The sequence below is a fragment of the Choloepus didactylus genome, chromosome 18 (assembly GCF_015220235.1).
Source record: "Choloepus didactylus isolate mChoDid1 chromosome 18, mChoDid1.pri, whole genome shotgun sequence".
Classification (NCBI taxonomy): domain Eukaryota; kingdom Metazoa; phylum Chordata; class Mammalia; order Pilosa; family Megalonychidae; genus Choloepus; species Choloepus didactylus.
This window is the reverse complement of record NC_051324.1, coordinates 20,655,249-20,677,717: the sequence shown is the minus strand read 5'-3', so window position 1 is coordinate 20,677,717 and position 22,469 is coordinate 20,655,249. Positions and strand designations below refer to the sequence as shown.

Here is a 22,469-nt window from a genome sequence, read left to right as displayed (position 1 = left end):
TGATGGAATATGAGAAGGAAAAGGTTCCAGAAGGGAGCTTTCCCCAGAAGTAGACAGAAGGTTTGTGACATGCTCTCAAAACACCAAGGACTGAGGCACCCAGAAATAAGAGTACAGGACTTCAGAGGCCACTCTCCAAGCTCCATCAACTTATTGAAAGCCGAATAAGCAAGTCTGTTTGCTTGTTACCTTTATCTATCGAGGAGAGACTACTACAAGTAGCCACTAAACATTTCAGTAAGAAAGTGACTGGAATCAGTAAGAATATTATAGGGTACTCACAACTGAATGTAGTATAGAATCCTAGTATTGTTCTATAAACACAATTGCAAACAAATGTATACTAGGGATCTTATGCTCCAGTATTTACACCCACTTTTAATGGGTATAATAAAACAGAAAGAAGAAAAAACAACAAAAAACAAACCCTGAAGTTTGAAATCTGATTCAGTATTTTCAGAAGTTTAAGACTGTCATCAAGTATGAATAAACGTATAGCAGTTTAACCCCACAACAGCTCATCCTCAGCAGTCTTTGCAACAAGTGAAGGGGGAAAAAAAAACTATTACTAATTTCCAAAAGAGAGCACTAACACAGAGCCTGAATAATCCAATTCAGTTGACCAAAAAAAAACTAATTTCACAGACTTTGGCCACAAGCCTGGAGAAGGCACCTATCACAGCTACCATTCTACACAACTCCCCTGCCTAACAAAGGAGACCTGAGACACTTGAATCTTCCTCTGAGCTTTCCTGGTGTCACAGGAGAATTTAAGTTAACCTGCAAGCTGAGCATTCTCTCTGATAAAAACTGCTCCCACACATGCCAAGGCCAAACCAGAGTAGAGCCAGCTCGCTAATGTCCAGGATCCCTCCAGTGGGGCACAGCCTTCAGAAGCCTGCCTTGGGGAGGGACAAAAAGTTTAGCAAGGAAGTCTCAGGTTGTTAACCTTTCTCCCCAGTTCCTTTTCTCCGACGCTAGAGAGGCCTCTGGATAATTCGTTTGGGAACCATACATCCTGGGACCTCTTCTAGATCAGACCCCAGCACCCATTCCTGATCTTGTCCCCTGACGGCTGGGAATCCACGGGCTTGTCTGAGAAGGCTGGGCAAAGAGGAACAGTCACCTTCGCGGTGAATAAGGGGGTGAAGGCAGGAACTCGGACTGGGCTCACAGTGAGTGGGCCAGAGCTGGTTGAATCTGCCCCTACACTAGCCCTAGGGTGGGTAGGGGTGAAGGGACAGCCCGCGGTCCCCGCCCCCACTGTTGGGGGAAAGGGCGGGGGCACCCGAGCGCCGCGGACTGAGAGAGGAGGAGGCAAAGGAGGAGAGGGAGGCGGGGCGGGCAGGCCCGGCCCAGGAGCTGGGCGGCGCGACTCACCTCTGCTCCCGGCCTGCGGAGCCAGAGTGGTCAGGATCCCTCGCAGCTCCGACGCGGAGATCCTGACACGCTCCAACCCCTCCGCCATCTTCGCGGCTGCTGCTACAGCGGCACCTACTCCGCCACCGCCGCGCGCAGCCAGGAAACCACGACAGACGAGCGGCGCCCGCGCTCGCCCACCTCCCACCCTTTTCCCCGCCCCCTCCCTCCCCAAACGACGGTGGCCGCACTGGGAGGAAAAGCGTTGCACGCACGTTCTGCCGCGGGAGTGGGAAAGAGCCGAAGCGCGATCCTGGGCGGGAGAGGCGGACGCTGCGCGTGCGCAGAGTTGTAGTCGGGACTAGGTGAACCCAGGCTGGACTTAGAGGCGCGGCGCCTGTGAGGTGAGGTGAGGCCAAGGGAGGCGAGGCCGGGCGGAAGGCTGGGGGCGAGGTGTTCGCGGCGGTGCCTGCTGTTGCTGCTGCTGCTGTGGTGGCCATCGAGGATGCTTGTGCTTGTCTGGTGCTCGTGTTGACGGAGACACTCCACAGTCCGGCCTCCTCCGGTCATCTTAGGCCAGGGTCTCCGCCACAGCAGGACTAGTGCCCCAGGCTTTTTCCTTGGGGGCCTCAAAGACCTTGTGAGGGTAGATATTCTCACCCCATTTTAGAGATGAGGAAGCTGAACCTCCAGAGAAGTGAATTGCCCAGGGCGACACAGATTGTTACTACTAGAATATCAAAATATTTTCCTTGATGGCAAACTACATCCCCAAGCCACCTGACTTCTTTTTTTTCTAAAAAATAATGTATAGTAGACTCTTGCAGAGGGAAGAGGTTGTGCAGAAGTAAATCAGGGGATATTATAGTTCGATTTGGGAATTTCTGTATCACTGTGGGTTCTTGAAAAAAATCACTTTGCTTGCTTCCAAGGGCTTCAGGGATATCTCTCTCTCTCTCTTCCTCTCTTCCTCTCTCTCTCTTGTTTCTCTCTTCCTCTCTCGCTGTCTCTCTCTTGTTTCTCTCTTCCTCTCTCCCTCTCTCTCTGGTATTTAGTCTGTTTTGCTCATGAACGCCTGTTCAGAACTGTGGTGACTTCCCCAGGCTGCCTCTCCACCTGTTGCTTTCCCAGTCCCACCCAGTCTATTGTACCCCTCTAGGCTATCAAAGAATAGTTACCAATTATTCTTTACTCTGGGCCTAAAAGATTTGAACAATCTCTGACAGAATTCATCTTAATTTGTATTATATGGCAGACACTTTGTCCACCAGAACATTAAACATATGGAGAAAGATAAAAGATACGTGAAAAAAATCCCAATGGTTCAAAAGAATGGGATGAATTTTAGAACAAATGGCAACCTTTAAAATAGATATGCAACAATTAGGAAGAAATTTTAAGAACTAATTTATTTTCATATCGAAATTTTAGAGGGCATTGCGTTGGTTTTTATTTTTATAGATGGAAATGATGAAAATAATTTAGACCAAGAAAACTGTCTTGGAAAGGAAAAACACAATTGCCAAATTAATGCAACAGTGTCAGTGAAATACAAAGTAAATATGCCAGAAGCTAACACAGCTCAAGAAATTTATTAGAACACAAAAGGAAAATATAGTTAAAAACTATGAGATAAGGATAAGAAATATGGAGAACGGATTAAGAAAACAAATAAACATCAAATATGAATTCCAGAAGGTGAGGACAGAACTGACTCAGGAGGAGCAATAATCAAAGAAATAATAGAATAAAATTTACTAAGTTTGTGGAAATTTTTGAATTCTCCAATTTAAAGAGCTCATGAAATATCAGGAAAAAATAAACGAAAAACAACCATATTTAGACCTATTTCACAATGAAATTTTCTGAATACATAATATCTTTATGTATTGACATGAAACAGTCTTCAAGATGTATTAATTGTTTAAAAGAGAAAAAGTGAATTGCGGAATATATATAGTGTGTGTGTGTATATATGTGTATATATATATATATATATATATGGTATGGTTTTATCTGTGTGCAACAAAACCATTCATTTTATTTATAAGTTTCAATATAAATACATCAGAAAAGGTGTGAAAGAAAACATACCAAACTGTTAAAAGTGATTGCCTTTGTGGAAGAGAGTGGATTTGATGACAGAGAGTGAAGGCTTTATAAACTTCCTTAATGTTCTAATATCTTATAGTAGGGATTTTGTTACATATTAATTGGGTAATCCAGAAAACAATAAAGCAAATTTCAATAATAGAAGAGGGCGGAATTCAGTTTCTAAAAATGAGTGTACAAGTCAATTTACCTGGCACAAACTAGAAATGAATAACCACAAGTTAAACAAAAAATTCTAACTATGTGGAGATTAAGAAAGAAAGAAAGAACTCTTGGGTCAAGAAAGAAAAGAAATCTGAAGTTGTTTTGTTTTAGAAATTAAGATTAATGAAAATATCATATAACAGAACCTGTGGTATATCATTAAAGCAATACTGAGGAAAATTTGTAGCCTTAAGTGCTTTATTTTTAAATTAAAAAGAATAAAAATAAGCTATGCATTCAGTAAAGTTAGGAAAAGAAGATGAAAGGAACATAGAAGGAAGAAATAAAGATAAAATCAGAAATGGATAAGGAAAACAAGAAGTGTGCTTGATAAATTACAGCTCATTCTTTGAAAAAAAAAAAAAGACATTAAAATATATCCATTCTGGCCAAAAATAATTGAGAGGGGAAAAAAACAGAAAACTAAAGAGACATCTTCTTGGGTGTCCCATAAGAAATTAACTTAGTTCATCAGAACAAATCTCTGATGTTCCCTAAAAATACTTGTTTCTTTGCGAGTCTCATATCTCAGTAAATATACCACCATCTAAATCAAAAGCCAGGAGTCATCCTTGACACCTCCCCTTTCTCACTACCCCCCATTTAATCCAATATTAGGCTGTGTCTCTTCTATCTCTGTAGTGAACATGTATGGAATCATCTTTTCAGTATTCTCCCCTTTTCTCTTGAAAACTACCCTTCACTCCCACTCAGAATCTGCTGTCTCTTTTCCTTTCTTTCTGCTTTCTTTCTTCCCTCCCTCTCTCCCATTGCTTTTTTTCCCCCTTGGATGCAGAGTGGTGAGCCAATCATACTATTTGGTTCACACTATCATCAATAAGGCTTTCTCATTTTATCTTTATTCCCTTCAATCCAAATTCCCACTCATGTTCCTTTCCTCCCCTCCATTAGGTAGCCATTGTAATGTGTTTGATATATGTCCTTGAACATACCTGTATCTTTGAATAATGTTGTTTTATGTATGTATGTGTTTTAAATGTACATAATTGATAATGTTATAGATTTCATTCTGTTTCTTTTTCATTTTTAAGATTTTTTATGTTTCTATAACTACCTCTGACTATTGCATAGTATTATCTTAAATGACCTCATACCCTTGGCCTCTGGTCCTGGGCCAAGATGGGCCAATCAGATTCCTTACCCAGAATTTTTTGAACTGAGGCTGAGAAAGCAAACTTCAGTATGGAAGCTATAAAATGCAAAACACAGATGTCAGCAGCCACGTGTCCTGCCATGTGGAACCAGCTGGTCTGCAATGAAAAAGAATGAAGCCAACATGCAGAAAGCAGCAGAGGTGAGAAGCGGTGAGAGTCCTGGAAGCTCTCAAGTCTCTGGTTCCAGTTGTTCCTGAGGTTGGGTATTCCTGCCCTTCCCCTGATTTTTTCAACCCTCCCTGGGATTCTGTGAACCGATAAATCTTACCACCCCCTTTTTCTCTCTAAGCTGGTTCAAATTGCAGTTCTTTCACTTGCAACCAAGAAGCTGAGGTAACAACTTCCAAAATGAATCCTGAATGATTATTTTTTTCCTATATCTACTTTTGCCATCCAGGCCCCCTTTGTCTTTCATGTGAACAACTACAATACCTTTTAACTGGACTCCCTAATTCCACTCTTTACCCTTCCTTTTCATTTACCACAATGTAGCCAGAGTGATTTCCTGAATCATGTGAAGTCTCACCTGTCACTCACCTGCTCAAAATTCAATGGCATTCCATTGTTCTTAAGAAAAAAATTCAAAAGCCTTAATGTGGCCTGTATGATCATGTTCTCACATGTCTGGACCTTGCCAACTTCACTCTCCTTACCGCTTATCACACACCCCTTGAGCACTATGTTCAGACACATTGACCTTCTTTCAGTTACTGAAAAATGCCAAGTTCTTTCCTCCTTAAAACCTTCACGTTATTCCCTCTGTCTGAAACACTTTTCCCATACTCTGTGCCTGGCTAACACCCATTCATCCTATGGGCCACAACTTAAATTTCACTTCTCCATAGGGGTCCTTCCTCTACCTCCTTCCCTAATCTAAATAAGGCGTGTGTGTGTGTGCATCCCACCCCCCATTATGGTATCCCATCATAATAAACTTCTCTAATAGCACCTATCAAAATTTGTAAATATATATTTATTTTTGGATTATTACACATCTCCGCCCTAGATTGTAAGCTTTATAAGACCCGTCTGTTTTCTAACAGTATATTCCCAGACCAAACAGTATCTGACACATAGAAGGTGCTCAGTATTTGATTAAATGAATAAATGAATGAATAAACAAACCACAGATATGAAGGATATTTTAAAATATTTTATTGATATGTAGAACTTTATACTAATAAATTTAAAATTAGATGTTTTTGCCAAAAAATGTAACCGAAAAATATTACTGAAAGTAAATCAAGAGGATGTGGCAAACTCACATAAACCAATAACTATAAAGTCACTAAAAATGTTATCAGAGGTATATTTATAATATAAAGACATTTATTTGCAGAGAGTGTGATTGTTTTATTTTAAAAAGTGAGGAGAGTCAACTATTAAACTATAAGGATAAGATGTTAGTAAAGTTTCCTATTACTTGATAAATATGCAAAAATTGTCAGCTTTCCTATACATGAGGAAACAAAATCTAATGAAAAAATATCTCATTCTCAGGGGCAACAAAAGAACACACTGTAGTTAGGAATAAATTTAATCATATATATACAGGACCTAAATAAAGAAAACTATACAAACTTTCCTGAGAAACCTAAAACAAAAACAGTAATAAACTGAAAGACACCCATGTTCATGAATGGGAAGACTTAATTTTTAAATGTCAGTTATGTCCCCAATTCATTTAAACATTTTACAAAGGAGTTTTTGGCAACCTTGATAAGTGAATTCTGAAGTTCACTTGGAACAACTGATGTGTGAGAACCACCAACAAATTCTGGAAAGAGTAATCAGGGAAGAACTTTTTAATACAGTGTATAAGTGGAAAAGGAATTAGCAGTGTGATCAGGGGAACAAAATAGAAAGTCCAGAATAAGCCCCAAACATTAATAGAAATTTTTTATGAAAGTGGCATTTCAGGGGAAAAATATGATTAAGTCAGTAAATGGTGTTGAAGAGTCACAATAGAAAAAATGGCCAATAAATATATATATATATATATAGAAAAAAATGTTCAATTGCTAGTAATTAAAGAAATGTAAATGAGAACTACTAGACATATTTCACTAAATTAACTAAAAAATGATACAGTAAGGGTAAATGAAAATTGACATTCCTTAGGCAATTGGGAGTATAAATTGATATAATCTAAACTCTTCTGGAGATCAGTTTGGCAGTGGATATCAAACATCATAGAACTGTGCATGCCTTTGGATACAAAATCCCATTTGAGGAACCCTAAGGATGTTTGCAGATTCACAGAAATTTTGCAACAAAGCTGTTTATTACATCATTATAAACCCCACCACTACCACCAAGTAAGTCTATATGTTCAACAGCGTAAAATTATGGTATTCTTGGAAAAAGTACTATTAGACCATTTTAAAAGTTGCACAAATGTATATGTTGATAAGATTGGTAGATATTCATGTATATATGAAGGCCTGGAGAGATGAACACCAGAGCTTAGCAGTTGTCTTTGGGTAGGAGGGTGTAGTGGTTATTTTCATGTTGTTTTTGCATCTTTGTATTTTCAGATTACATTGTTTTGTTCTTGAACAAGTATAGCTTTTGAAATAAGGAAAAATAAAGACACTTCACTTCTAAATGTACAATAGAATGGTATGTTATATGAATATATCGCAATAAAATTGCATTTACAAAATGCTACAATAAAAGTGAAAAAATGGGAGCATCATGCAATTACTGGAAATTATAATTATAAAAACTATGAAGAAACTCAGCCAAATGGTTTATGTTAAATGATAGGGGCAATGTTATCTTTGGTTTTAACTGTCATATTAAAAAAACAGAATATTGAAAAAATAGAAGGCAACATGGAAAACGAACAGTTAATTTATTGAGATGGTGATATTGTGGGTGATTTTTTGTTAATTTTTTAAAATAAACTTAGATTTTGAACCCAGTTCATTCAAGCAGCTTCACAACGATGAAAAAGCAATATGGAGATAAGTGGCAGATAAGCAAGAGATGGTATGGGGGGAGAGGGGAGCTTTAGCCTTCCTACCTCCTGTAAAGCATCACCAGAAAAACTGTTAGGCTTACTAAGAAATTCAGCTTCAAGACATAACCCATTACATACAGAAATTCTGGAGCCCCTAGTGATGAACACAGTTCCCACGTTACCACTACAGGCCCCAGGTCTGTTCTCCTGTGTTAGGCATTTTCAAAATCTTTTCGATAAACACATTGTTTCAGACTTTGTTTTGATCTGATCCCTTTCTTGTTACTGGGTTTCAGAACCATGTGTGCTCAGTACTGCATCTCCCTTGCTGATGTTGAGAAAGCTCATGTGAACATTCGAGATTTTATCCACCTTACACCAGTCCTAACAAGCTCCATTTTGAATCAAGGAACAGGGCGCAATCTTTTCTTCAAATGTGAACTCTTCCAGAAAACTGGATCTTTTAAGGTAACAATCCCTTGTTAGTGTATCATGTATTTTTTCAAACCCCTTTCACTTATAAACTTTGTTTGATCCTTCTAACTATTCAGTGAGGTAGACAAAAGTAAATTAACACCTTTATATTGTTGAAGAAAGGGTTGCAGAAATTTCCCATTGATAAAGTCCTAGTTACCTAACATGGAATTGATAGGCCACTTTTATACTCACAAAATTCCTTGTAATTATGGTGACCATATATTTTCCAAACTAGGACATATTTGAGAATGAAAGGGTAAACCTGTAATGATTAAACTGAGACAACCTGGCCAGTTGCAGGCAAAATGGGAAGTGTGATCACCCTACATACAACCAAGTTAAGCATTCGCCTTGTGTCGACTTGTTATTCATTGATACCTTACTATGACTATAAAAGATCTTAACCTAGCTAAACCCTCATAAACTTCTTTTCTATCAAATATGTTGGTGCCTTTTCTATACATAAAAATAGAATTATATGTGTTGGCTTTTTACCAGACTCTCCTGACCATTTAATTGAGCTTTAAGATTCTCTGATGTAAAAAACAAAATGGGGCATTTAGCACTGTGCCTGACAGGTGTTCGGTACCTGTTAAATGGTAACTTTAGGACCTCAGCAATCTACCTTTTCCCCTACCTATTAACTGAGAACTTTGAGAATAAAAAAAATAAAATCTTCCATTTTCTTTTGCCATTGGCTTCTACTATCCCAAGGTTTACTCCATTTGTCATACATTAAGCACCTATTATTATGTCGGGAATTACAGTAGGTGTATATATAGTAGACCTTGCCCTTTATCCATACTTACAGGGGAAGACAGGCTGATCAACAAATAGGTTGATGAGAAATGTCTTAACAGATAACATACAAGTGCTGTGGAAGAACAGAGAATGAAGTATCCAATTTTGCCTGGCAGATCAAGGAAGCTGAACCAGGTGATGCTCAATCCCAGTTCTACAGGATGAGTACTTTTAGCTGATCAGGGAATGGAAAAAAAGACCTACAGGTAGATGTTAGCATGTTTAAAGGAACAGGAGTGCTAAAGTGGTAGGAGGGAAACCAGAAGCAATTTAAGATGGCTACAACACTGTGATAGAGGTAATAGATGTGTTTAGAAGACTGCAACTTGTAAGGAATCTGTCCTTGGTCTTATAAAAATGGGCAGTCAACAAAGATCATCAGGTTTGCATTTTTAAAAGATCACTTTAATAATCTAGTGGAGATACTAGATGAGAATTGGCTTTGGGGCAGGATCAATTGAGGTTTGATAACAGAAATTGAGAAATGAGTGTTTCAACCAAGGCAGTGGCTGAGAAAATGCATGAGATATTTAGGAGAAAGATTAAGACTTAGTGATAAATTGAAAATGAAGTGTTAGGGAAAGAAAATCTAGAAAAGCTCCTTGGTTTTTAAATACATGGCTTCCCCATCCCTTTTTTTCCAGTTTCGTGGTGCCCTTAATGCAATCAGAGGCTTGATTCGTACCACTTCAGAAGGGAAGAAACCCAAAGCTGTTGTTACCCACAGCAGTGGAAATCATGGCCAGGCTCTCACCTATGCTGCCAAATTGGAAGGTACTAAATTAATTTCTCAGGTAAGGGGAGGATCATCAGAGAAGTGAAAAGTCATCCTTACTTTCAGTGACAGTGGTGATAGCTGTGGGAAGTAAATTTCTAAGAGTCCCTATCTGATTACAGGCAAACTGAACGGAAGCTTCTGTCCCAAATTCTCCTGACTTGCACTAACCGTATTTTCCCCTCCCAGGTATCCCTGCTTATATTGTGGTGCCCCAAACAGCTCCTAAGTGTAAAAAGTTGGCAATACAAGCTTATGGAGCCTCTATAGCGTACAGTGAACAGAGCGATGAGGTAAGAAGGAAAGCAATGTTCGGTACCACCTTCACAGCTTTCTTTTGACAACTCATCTACTTCACTAGTTGTTCCTTCTTAGTTCCCTTTATTGCCTCTTCATCTCTACATGTTAGCATGCCCAACCTTTTCTCTACACTCAGTCAGATATCTGATCTCATTAATCTCCTGATTTAAGCTACCACCTATACTCTTAACTATAGTCTCAAATTTCTATCTCCAGTCCTGACCCTCCCTCCTTAATTCCAGACTTGTATATCTGACTGCTACTTGACATTCCCACTTGGATGTCAACAGGCATCTCACACTTATGAGGTCTAAAACCAAAGTCTTGATCTTCTCCAATACTGCTCTCCCTACAGTCTTCTACATCTCTGTAAATGGCAACTTGTATCCTTCTAGTTGCTTAAGCAAGAAAACCTTGGTTATCTTGGGTAACTCTCACATGCCACAGCCAAATGATAGCCCTACTTTCAAAATATTTCCATAATCCAACTATTTCCCACCACCTCCACTATTTTGACCCTGATTAGAGCCAATACCATTTCTCACTTCAGTAGCCTAGTCTCCCTGCTTCTACCCTTGCCCCATTAGTCTGTTTTCAAAGGAATCACCACAGTGATCTATTAAGAACCTGTCCTCTTGTCAGCTCAGAATCCTCTAGTAGTTTCCCAAGTTCTTACAGTAATTTTAGGTTTAGATGAACTGGCCCATTCCTCTTTCTGACCTCATTTCCTACAATACCTCCCCCCTACCACACCAGCCAATTTTTTGGAAGTTCTTCACAGAAGCCAAACACTCCTTGTGGCCTTTGGGCTCGACACTAACCCCCCTCCCTGGAGTGTTCTGGAGATGCACAGGACTTGCTCACATCTTTTAAAATGTCATTTTATCAGAGGCCTTTCCTGACCCACCCTATACTACTACATTTTTATGACATACCATGTATTTACTTTTATCCCACATCTCCCCTACCACTCTCACCACCATATAAGAATAACTCTTATGAGGGCAAGCACTGTTTTATTCAGTTATATCCCAGTGCCTAAACAAAGTGAAAAACAGTAGGAGGCCACTGTGTCAAAGTGTTAAAGGACTGACTCTAACTTAATTGGGAACTCTTAAATGTAATCAAGTAAGCTAAATTAATGTACTCTTGCAGTCCAGAGAAAAGGTTACAAAAAGAATTATAGAAGAAACAGAAGGCATTATGGTACATCCCAACCAGGAGCCTGCAGTGATAGCTGGGCAAGGAACAATTGTCCTGGAAGTGCTGAACCAGGTAAAATGACATAATTAATTAATTCGTCCTGTTTAGCTACTGGTCTAGCTGATATTTGGCTATAGATTTGGTTATTTTATATGTATATCTAAAGTGCCTATTGATAGGCTTATTTATACTTTATATTTTTTTCACTAAAGGTTCCCTTGGTGGATGCAGTGGTGGTACCCGTAGGGGGAGGAGGAATGGTTGCTGGAATAGCAATTACAGTTAAGGTGAGAAAACAACTTCTAGAGGACTCCCCAGTTCAGGCATGGATTTTATTTTACATCATAGTATGTTGTGGATATTTGCTGAACATTCCCCCAAAACTGCCATTCTTTCCTCATCATCCCTTGGCATTTGAGATGGAAGGCCCTTCTCTGCCTCACTACCCTCTTATTCCATGACAACTTTACAGCACAAAAGCAGTTACAGTGAAGAACACGTTCACATTCATTTCCCTGAATTCCATCTCACAAGCCTACTAGCCAAGCCAGGGACTACTCTTCCTAAATTACCAGTAGAAACAAATGTAATCTGAGCAACTGAAGGCCCATATTAGACATTCAATATATTTATAAAGTGCTTTAAAGGTCCTATCTTCAATGAATGTATCATCAAAAGGAAGCCTCTTACTTGGGCAGAAATGTAGCCATACTGTTTTATTTTAGGCATGTGGGCAATGCTGTGGCTAGTTGTAAGGTACCTAATATTCCTCTTCCCAGGCTCTGAGACCTAGTGTGAAAGTATATGCTGCTGAACCCTTGAATGCAGATGACTGCTACCAGTCCAAAATGAAGGGGGAACTGACCCCCAATCCTTATCCTCCAGAAACCATAGCAGATGGTGTCAAATCCAGCATTGGCTTCAACACCTGGCCTATTATAAGGGACCTTGTGGATGATGTCTTCACTGTCACAGAGGATGAAATTAAGGTGAGGCTCTAACGGGAAAGGGACTAACAGAAGGGAGCAACTTCTTAGGCAAAAGAATCTTGTTACGAGTAGAGGGCTTGACTAGGTGTCTTCATGACACGTGGGTGGTCCCCTAGATACAGTAAGACAACTCTTTCAACAGAAGTGGAGTTGAAATAAAAGCTATGCCCTTCACTGGCAACACACATACAAAGAAACAAAAAAAAAATTCAGACAGGGCACATATCCTCATCTGGCCTTTACAATTAAACCAATAAGTCCTTTTCCCTTCTCCCATTTCACTATTACTCCCTTCTGTACCAACAGCATGCAACTCAGCTGGTGTGGGAGAGGATGAAACTACTCATTGAACCTACCGCTGGTGTTGGAGTGGCTGCTGTGCTATCTCAACGTTTTCAAACAGTTTCCCCAGAAGTAAAGAACATTTGTATTGTGCTCAGTGGTGGAAATGTAGACCTAACCTCCCTAACTTGGGTGAAACAGGCTGAAACACCAGCTCCACATCCATCTGTTTCTGTTTAATCTATGCTAACAGAGGAGATGGGATTTAGTGTCTCTAGACCCTTGGAAATTTTGTTTTCTTGTCTTTGTCATAAACTGTCAACTTTCAATCATCCCCTCTTAAATAGTTTTCAAAATCCCAATTAAGAGTTGCTATTATTGAGTAAGATTTAATAGTTTTTTGGACTAAGTAGTAATAGAAAAACATACTTATTTAACTGAGACCCCTTGCCAAGGTCAAGAAGAACCATTTGTGAAAGGCCTATAGGCTGAAGTAGAAAACAACTTTGCCATATTACAACCTGTAGGTTCCTGACCCTAGAGGGCTAACTGGCAATATGAATCCCTTTGAATCTATTACTCCATGTCCACTTCAGGAATTGCTGAAGAAATCTCACTTTTCACCCAAGATGCTGGTTCTGGAACATATGGATCGTAAGTCCATTTGGGGAAAACTCGTTTATAGAGGTTCATTAGTACTGTGTCCTGAGATTTTAGCTTCCCATCAAAAGTGCACTTCATGTGGCCATGAGTACCTAGAAAGAAAACAGAGCAAACTGATCAAATTGAAAGTGGGAAATTTTAAAGCAGTGGTCCTCTAACTAATAGTAATTTAATAGCATTGGGGAAATCTTGACGAGGTCCCACACTTCACATTCTCTTACCCAAAGGCTCCTTGATGTGTCCCCTGCGGCCCCACTTTGTTCTCAGTTCCACCGGTTTAAACCACAGCACATCCTCTTAGATTGAAACACATAGAAGACAAAGATGAAACATTTACCCACAAAATGTAAACCAAATCCTCACCCCATAAAGGCAACCAGATCCCATCCTCCTCCTTCATGCCTCCCTACCTCTGTTGAAGAACATGTATCGCACTACTGCCATCTTAGTAAAAATTTTGAAGGGATGACCACTCAGAACAACCCTCTTGATGACCATTCTTTCCGGATCCACTGACAACAGATGGCCTGTAGCAATGAGGCTGTGCATTCCTACAGGGCAAGAGCAAGACAATTATTTAGGAATCCACAGGGCAATGCCTTCATTTATTGCTCCAATCCACTGAAAGACTTATGCATGATTTTCTTGAAGATCCCTTGAAACAGGGATGCCAGTTTTGCTGCCCTGCTTGGTCCATGGCAAAGACCACTAAATGGTAATTCTGCCAAGCCTGTCCCCAGAACCTATCCTAAATATGGCATACTAAGCAGCCTCTACCAATTAGCTAAAGTTTGCAAACAAGATAAAACCCCCTTTGTCATCCCTGTTTCAGACCCACTGTAATACTATTAATTGACTATTAGGCTCCCAAATCTAAGAAAGAGTGTTAAATCTATTTAGCCCTGCCTGTTCACCTCTGTGAGCTCAACTTACCATTGCTATTCTGTTTGAAAAGCAGCACAGATGCAGGAGGAAAAGTGACTGGGGCATACACTGTTAATACCAGGGCCACATCAGCAGTCAGGAATCGCTGAAATTTATGCTTATCCGCTATAATAGTGAGTTTCCAAAACAAACAAACAAAAACATTTTGAGAAACCACAGACAATCCAGGGGCCAGTCAACCTGTGAAGAACTGTATCAGTGCAACTCCTAAACTTAAGGCAACTTGTGTTTCTTTAACCCATTCTCAATCCTTTTTTCTGTCTCAATACAACTAAAAGATACCCAATGGTTTTTTCAACTACAGACAGAATCTTGTAGCTTGGAATATATTTGGAGGTTCAAAAACTTCTCCAGCTGATTCTAATGCCCATCATTCCTACCTAACTTAATAATCAGTGCTTTATAGAAAATATCCCACCTAAATCAACAGCTCTTAGTCTTGAGCAGGGGTTGGCAAACTTTTTCTATAAAGGGCCAGATGATAAAATATTTTACGCTTTGCAGGCCATGCAGTCTGTTACAACTACTCAACTCTACCGCTGTAGTACAAAAGTACTGAGACAATACGTAAACAAAGGAGCATGACTGTATTCCAAGAAAAAATGATTTTCAAAAGTAAGCAGTGGTTCTCTACAGAATTTAATAGAGTAACAAGGCTAGAAAACATCTACATCTTGAAGAGCCTTTTACAACCATGTTGTATGATGACAAATGTTACTTTCTCCTTAAAATTGGACAGTTGATTCTTATGGTCCAAATGATGGAACTATTATTAATATTTGTTTGCATTAACCATGAGAATTCATGTTAAAGTACAATATTGCATCTATCAGTTGGAGAGTGTAAAATTTTCAGACAGTATCTCAAAAACAAAATTTTACTTTTATTACAAAGAAAATGTAATTTTTCTGTCAACTATACTTTTTTATTGAAAACTTTTAATAACTTTGCTTTTAAAATTTCTTTTAAAAGCCTTTGCAAGTTACATTAGTTTAATAAAATACTTTAGCCACACCCACACACCCACACACCCACACACCCACACACACACAAAATAAGCAGTGGGACAGATCTGGCTCAATGGCCAATAGTTTGCTGACCCTGGTCTTGAGGACTATCTGGAGCTTCTGTTTTTACCTTCAATGTAACTCACCCCCCTTTTAATACTAAAGCTACAGGAGGGAGGAAATCTTTGAAGGGAAAGAAAAATTAATCCCTCATTTTAGACAGCATAGCTGGAATGAGAATAAAAGTTATCCAGAGTATCCATTAACACTTCCTTCATTGTTTCCTTCTGCCATTGCTCAGAGCTATTGTCCAAAAGCCCCAAAGTTAGTAAGTAACACATATTCCCAATCCTAACATGCAAGAGTACAATCATTTTTGTCCCTGGCTACTATTCTCCAAACTCTAATCCAGGCTCAACATCTCTGTACCTCTGCCTTACCCAACTGTTAGCCATACCTCACCTCCATCCCTTCACCCATATTGCTACTGGCATATCACATGCCAAGGGTTCCAAACTTTGGCACACTCTTTTTATAATGTTGCCAACTCCCATGAAAAACTACTCTGGAACAAATACTTATGGCAGAGAAGCCTCAGCACCACACAGAGGTTGCATCACTGGGATGCTTCAGACAGGTTCAGACATTTTGGATAAAAACATCATAGGCTTCTAAACCAGAGTACTGAAAATACCTCTAACCCAGAGACCTCAAGTTTGAAACTGCATTCTGTACCACCACCAACAACCTAAAAAAAAGAGGGGGAGATGTCTTAGAGTCATAGTCCCCAAAAAGACAAGGACCCACATGTTTCCCCACTGATAACCTGCAGTGTGCTGAGAGAATAAAGGTGAGGCTCGGAAGCGCCTGAATCCACAGTGGAAGATCAGCTCCTCTTTGGCTTTCACAGGTTCAGTGTTGCCAGGGTGTCGGTTCACTACCATATTCAATACTGACATCTGGAGACCAAGTAAGAAAAACGGAACTTTAGTCTAGCAATACAACAGCCTAACCTCAAAGAAGTCAAATCAAACTAGCAGTTCAGATTCACTCTAGGAACTAATAATGCTAGTTAACGGTGGAGTGCAGAAGGTGTGACACAGATTCATCCTTCACCTCCAACTAACTACTCACATTACCTCAAAGAAACACAGGCTGATTTTCGGAGCTTTCCTGCACCCATTCTATGCTAGCTTACTTTCCCACAGGAACACACAGAGTTCAATCTCTGCTAGAGTCAGTGGCCTTCAAGTCACTCACACCTAAAAATAACACCCATTCAAGCCCCTTCCTCCCCAAATCTTTATGCACACTGACCAAAGATCAGAGCTCTCACACACCAACAGGACTACTAGCCACCAAGAAAAAGACAGCTGCACCTTGGCCTAACCCCCCTCTATTTTTAAGGCTGCTAATCCTTTTCAAAATCTGATCTGAAAAACATACTTATCTCAGAGAAGTCTCAGAACCACATAGATTGCATCACTGAGATGCCTCAGACAGGTTCAGACATTTTGGGTAAAAGCATCATTGACTTCTCTATATTATTCATTCTCTCTGATTACTAATCCTAAAGGCAGAATTTCATATCCCAATGAGCAAAATATCAGTCCCATAAACAGAACTTTAGACTAAGTCAGACAGAACTGGTTGAGAAGTTTCATAACTCCCTGTAAGACACTAATTTACCTTCTGTTCATGAGGTAATAAGGAAAATGCAATCAAGGGTGCTCCTTGCCTGAAGTACTCAACCACTGAGACAGGGACTTCAGAGACATGAATTGTCACATACCAGCCAATCTGCCAGAAGAAAGCAGAAAACAATCACAGGGTTACCCTAAGGGCCCAATTATTATGACACAGACTATTTCTCCAAATCTGTTAAAAGTCTCAAGACTACCCAAAAGCCAACCCTTGCCCTTCAAGATTGTCTTTCACATATGCTTCAACTACTCAGATTCAACTTTTTCAGCTAACATCTCTGGTACCTCTTTGTTCCCAAATCACGCTTGTTGACAACTCAGTGGCTCCCCTGATTCAGTTATGGGCAGCACAAAACTAAATAAAGGTACTCACTCATTCTTGTGCCAGGAGAAGGAGTAAATAAGGGGCATCCTAGCAAAGGAAGGCAAACTGGGAAGGGACATGGACAAGGGAAGACAGATACCTCAGCTCCTTCAACCTCTTTTTCCTCAATCTCTTTAAAGATGCGTTTCCTAGTATTAGTAAAGTTCTGAAACTGAAAGATCCTAGCATAATCTTGAGGAAGGTTTTCCTTGGGATCCCATGGAGATGTCCGGAAGCTCTTCAGGCCTCTGTATTTCTGAAATCTAGAATATAGGATATTTTAAAGAAATTAACATGTTAGATTGATATGGTGCTACTTATCCTTTCACTCAAGTCACTTCTAAAATGGCTAAGGTCTCTAGCTTAAAAGAACTCTCACCTGCATCTCTCAAAATAACCTGACAGACAAAAGCAAGACCATACTCCAAAAAGCTTATAATAAACATTTCAGAACCAAACCCAAGCTTCTCAGTGAGAAAGATATTTACAGTGGCTCCCCTAGAGTCTACCAGGAAATGACTCTTTAACTTAACAAGGGCCTTAAAAGTCCTATCTTTCTAATATTTGACGTAAACTCTATGACTTTTAGGCAGACTCATCTCTGAGCAGACATGATCATCTACATCTCCATGCTTTTACTCTTGCTGTTTGACCCAAACCCCATCCCCACCCCCAAACCATAGTTAGCTCCTACAGGAAGCATTTTCTAGTTAACCTTAATATTTCTCCTTTGTTAAAATCCTGTAACATTACTTGTCTGTACAACATAATCTATAACTTGATTATATAATACTGTTTCACCTTATCTAGAATGTGAACCCTTCGGGGCAGGGAGGATGTTTTTCCCTTCTTGCATTACCCTAACATTGTTCTAAGCCTCATATGCTTTAAATAAAAACTTACTGATTGAACTTAAGACTTGTTGACTAACCGAATTCTAGCAGCCTCATCCCGGGGGGTGTCTACTTCATCTGGAAACATCTCTTCCAGACGTTCTTGTTTATATTTCTCCAACATTTTTTCCTCAGCCTCTTCATCCACCTTCTCATCATACAGATCATCACGCTCAGACTCTCCCAGAGTTATAGTTTCACATTCCTCCGCTTCTTCCTCTTCGCTACTCTCATCCTTTACAATAAAGGATGCAGTTGTTTCAGAAAAATCACACATCTGCTGTGCTGGTTTGTATATATTATGTCCCCCAGAAAAAGCCATATTCTTTAATGCAATCTTGTGGGGACAGATGTATTAGTGTTGATTAGGTTGGAATCTTTGAATTAGGCTGTTTCCATGGAGATGTGACCCACCCAACTGTGAGTGACACCTTTGATTAAGGTGTGACCTCTTGACTGAATGTGGAAATATGGCCCCGCCCATTCAGGGTGGGTCTTGATTAGTTCACTAGAGTCCTATAAAAAGAGCTCACAAACAGAGGGACCTCAGAGCAACTGAGAGTGTCATTCTGACGAGTTGCTGCAGCTAAGAGAAGACAAAACGCCCCAAGAGCAACATTTTGGAGCACGCCATTTTGAAACGCAACCTGGGAGCAAGCGGACACCAGCCACGTGCCTTCTGAGCTGACAGGTTTTCCAGATGCCAATGGCCATCCTTCAGTGAAGGTACCCTATTGTCAATGCCTTACCTTGCACACTTTATGGCCTTAAGACTATAACTTTGTAACCAAATAAACCCCCTTTATAAAAGCCAATCCATTTCTGGTGTTTGGCAAAACAGCAGCATTAACAAACAGAACACCTGCCTCTACCCCAAAAGCTATTAAGCTAAGAATTAAACAATTTTATTAGATAACCTAGTCCCAACCAATGCCAAGTTATAAAACAAGTCTCATTCTTAACAACTATAAAATCATTTCTTAAAGGATGACCATGCACATGTCCTTTAAGGTCAGAATTACACTTTGCCTTGCATTTGAGGCTGTACACAGAAGTGGCCTAAAGGCCCATTTCCTTACCTGAGATTCTTCTTCCATAAAATTCTCATTTTCCATATCATCAAAGTCATCCCCTTCCCCACCACTTTCACCATTCTCATCTAAAATCCATTCAGCTTGGTAACTGGATGTTCCTTTGGGGACCTTCTTTACCACCTTGGAACTTTTCTTCAAGAAGTCTGTAAAAGCCCAAACCAGGGAAGCAAATTATGCGCCACCTCTCCTCTATAATTCTGAGAGTAGTTTCACCTAGGCAAAAAGCTAGATATCACTGCCAACACTGGAAACACTAGCAGATACTATGAGTAGAACAGACTACTTCCAAGTTTAATTCAGCTACTTGAAAATAAGCAATACTTACACAACTAAACAGATCTTGGAATGAATCTAAAATTATTTACATGTTCACTTCAAAACAACAGCAGAAGTAATTTTGAGAAATGGAGCAAAGCTGTGTTCAACACTTAGTATAAACATACAATACTTGGGAGGAGGAGATGTTCTCATCCCACTCTACCCTATACGGTCCTCAACATGGGCTAGACAAAATCCACAATTCCAGGTCAGATGAATGACAAGTCTCTGTACAACTACCATTTGTCTCATCCAGCTCCTCCTCGGTAGGCCAGGTTTGCTCCCCCTCCAATGGATCTGGGATAACCTCTGATTGCAAAGATTCCTGTTTATCAGGGTCTGCTTTCATTAGGACCTTAAGGTCTTCTTCCATTTCAGCTACAGCATCCGTAGCACAAATCTAAAAACCAAAAGCAGATGTCAGTCAAACATAAACTGAAAATCCACTAAATCTAACACAGTAATCAGAAAGATCCAGACTAAACCCCAGTCCTCAAGTAGAAAATAAAACAATGAAACAAAGCCAAAACTTGTCAATTTCTTTTCAGCTCATGAATCAAATTCATCTTTAACACATGGCTCAAGTCTGATCTCTGTGAAGCATGCTAATCTACTTAACCATATAGTATCTCAATCTTTGTTCAATGGGTGTTTGCCATTTTCCTGACCTAATTAAGTTTTTGGCAGAAGAGAGCACATCTCGGTATCCTCTATAAACTGAGAGCCAAATGCAGTACAGGACACTTAGAAAGTGCCAGATAAACGTGATTTATCAACATATTTGTAGTCAGCTACTGCCTTACTTCATATTAGTAATCACTTCCATTGGCCTGAGTACAGCCTATCTTCTCTGAACTTAGTTCCCATCCTGCACCAGCTGATGTATGAATCTACAGTACATGGTTAAGAGCATCAATCTTACCTCCATTGCCAGGCTTGAGTCCTTTTGGGATTTAATCACTCTGTGATTTAAAGGACAGGGGTCCATAGGTGCATCTATCTGTTTCATCTGGAAATCACCATGTCCAACTATATGCAGCAAGCTATTTACATTCAGAGTCTGCCCACGAACATAGCCTGAGACTTTCAAAGTGCCCACCAAGCTATTCTCCTCACTAGGCATAAAGTCAGCAGCATGGGCAAACAGGTAAGCCCGTCGATCTCGAAAGGCAAGATGCCGTTGCTTTTGGCTAGCCAACTGCCTGAGCAGCATCCTTGCCTCCTCTTGAGTGTCTAATAGGAGAAGTTTGTCATCAGGAAAGCGCTTCTCCACTGTTTTACTTAGCTTCTTTCTGGCATCTATTTGTTTCTTCAGTGGAAGACCAGAAACCCCCCGGACAGCTAAAGCTGTATGCAAGAGAAAAAGGCTTGGTTACCAGTTGCTTCACTATGTGAAAATCCCCCTTCATTTCACAAACAAGCTAACAGTTCAGATGTGAGCCCAGAGATCACTGGGAAATCCAACATTCAGCTACCCTGGGCATTTCACAGTGAAACCAAACTTCATCATCTTATTCCTCTGGGCAAAAGGCAACCCAGAGATAAAAAGGCACATTGGTAGTTAATTTGTAAATAACAGTCCAAGTTTAGGACACATATGTATAAACCATTACCAGTTGCAAACAGGGTATTCCTGTATCAAGTGCCAGGTATAGTACCTGGCAAATTACAGGTGCTCAATAAATGCTAATTCACTTCCTTCCCTGGTCTCCAATATTCCCAACTCACTGTAGGTGGGAAGGCCTTGAGCAAAGAGGCAGGAAAGGCAGTAATCCCCAGTGCTGTCCCAGCCTTCTAGTGAATCAAGCATGAACAGGATGGTATCAGCCACTTTAGCCATGTCTAACACAGTATGCAAATCCCCTAGAGACAGAAGAAAAAGTCAGCATATTATACTCAAAAAACTCAACAATAATGATAGAAAGTTTCCTTGTATACTCTAACCTGGCTTTGCAGATGTGAAAAACCACCGATGTCTCAACAAGGGACATAGCAGCATAAAGCTATGGCTACTTCCCCATTCGTTCAGGTGTATTATCCCAGAGTCCCTATCCTGAAGCAGGCAAAACACTTCTGACAGGGAAATCCTGTTGTGCAGGGGCACCACCAGTACATGATGGGGAGGGCCATCTTTGCTGCCCAAATGTCTCTTCTCTGCTAGGACCTAGAGATCAAAAGGATCAAAAAGCATATCAATATCTCACTACGTTTCAGTATTGCATTTCCAACAGTACGCCTCTAAACGGAGCATGGCAGCTGACACCAAAGCAAAATATGCCCTAGAGGGAATCTAGATGTGCACGCCCAGTATGTGCTCTAAAGTTACTTCCCATCACCGGTCTTTTCCCAGTGTCACACTTTCTGATTCGAGGCACTACCCGCCTAGAATGGTTGTGAAGCCACACCATTCCCCAAAACCCGCTCCGCTCACCGCCTCCTTCTTTTGCTTCCGGAGCTGGCTGGCACGATGCCTCTGGTCTACTCTGCTGAGCTCTTTTCTGACCTTCTTGCTTAGAGTTTTCAATGCTAGACGGCCTGAAGGACAAACCAAATAAGGCTCTTAAGCTTGGCATCAGAAAAGTCAAGAAAGGGGATCCGTCTCCGCCCACCCTAGAAGGGGCCTTTAACGCGGCGACCAGGCCCGACAGAAATGAGTTCAACCCAGGCAAGGAGAAAAGCAGTTAATATGAGCTAAACAGCCCTTTTTTCTCCTACTCTATCTTCTCACCCTTGCCGTCGCGCTGAGCGGATCCCCGACCCCGATGCCGCCCGTCTTTGTGAGCTTTATTCTGCTGTTTCAGTGGGCCGGAGCGGTGTGCCGCCATGCCGCCGCTCACGTG

At 40.4% G+C, this 22,469-nt stretch overlaps 3 protein-coding genes and 2 non-coding genes across 14 annotated transcripts in view; 1 reads left to right on the top strand and 4 right to left on the bottom strand.

Annotated features, from left to right (window-relative positions):
* SMG6 (SMG6 nonsense mediated mRNA decay factor) overlaps positions 1 to 1,565 on the bottom strand; it is a 226,197-nt gene extending 224,632 nt beyond the window's left edge. The window contains exon 1 of one of the 2 annotated variants that reach the window (XM_037809231.1): positions 1,381 to 1,565. In XM_037809231.1, coding sequence (XP_037665159.1) covers positions 1,381 to 1,468 — 88 coding nt within the window. In that variant the 5' untranslated portion in view covers positions 1,469 to 1,565. The remainder of the gene's footprint in view (positions 1 to 1,380) is intronic. The other variant, XM_037809232.1, reaches the window with a different exon arrangement.
* Positions 1,397 to 18,240, top strand: SRR (serine racemase). Of its 8 annotated transcripts, none has more exons than XM_037809241.1 (9): positions 1,397 to 1,763; positions 4,728 to 4,990; positions 8,112 to 8,283; positions 9,738 to 9,867; positions 10,058 to 10,161; positions 11,324 to 11,443; positions 11,584 to 11,658; positions 12,151 to 12,360; positions 14,755 to 18,240. In XM_037809241.1, exons 2-9 carry the CDS (start codon positions 4,962 to 4,964, stop codon positions 14,833 to 14,835), a joined length of 921 nt encoding a protein of 306 aa, XP_037665169.1. In that variant the 5' UTR covers positions 1,397 to 1,763; positions 4,728 to 4,961; the 3' UTR covers positions 14,836 to 18,240. The 8 variants fall into 8 exon arrangements, with proteins under 8 accessions (XP_037665169.1, XP_037665167.1, XP_037665168.1 ...); XM_037809239.1 differs by having other exon boundaries at positions 1,399 to 1,763; positions 4,728 to 5,000; positions 12,667 to 18,240; XM_037809237.1 differs by having other exon boundaries at positions 1,400 to 1,763; positions 12,667 to 18,240.
* Positions 7,691 to 22,467, bottom strand: TSR1 (TSR1 ribosome maturation factor). Of its 2 annotated transcripts, XM_037809234.1 has the most exons (15): positions 22,358 to 22,467; positions 22,061 to 22,164; positions 21,574 to 21,793; positions 21,358 to 21,492; positions 20,552 to 20,976; positions 19,870 to 20,029; positions 19,297 to 19,454; positions 18,256 to 18,452; positions 17,425 to 17,587; positions 16,947 to 17,057; positions 16,084 to 16,216; positions 14,239 to 14,355; positions 13,716 to 13,856; positions 13,527 to 13,601; positions 7,691 to 13,397 (listed from the first exon to the last, which is right to left on the bottom strand). In XM_037809234.1, exons 1-15 carry the CDS (start codon positions 22,452 to 22,454, stop codon positions 13,219 to 13,221), a joined length of 2,415 nt encoding a protein of 804 aa, XP_037665162.1. In that variant the 5' UTR covers positions 22,455 to 22,467; the 3' UTR covers positions 7,691 to 13,218. The 2 variants fall into 2 exon arrangements, with proteins under 2 accessions (XP_037665162.1, XP_037665163.1); XM_037809235.1 differs by lacking the exons at positions 21,574 to 21,793; positions 22,358 to 22,467.
* Positions 15,839 to 15,933, bottom strand: LOC119515030. The gene has a single exon (XR_005212928.1). It is a non-coding gene; the product is annotated as a small nucleolar RNA SNORD91 family (small nucleolar RNA).
* LOC119515032 lies at positions 16,707 to 16,799 on the bottom strand. The gene has a single exon (XR_005212929.1). It is a non-coding gene; the product is annotated as a small nucleolar RNA SNORD91 family (small nucleolar RNA).
* Positions 22,468 to 22,469: the final 2 nt, after the last annotated feature.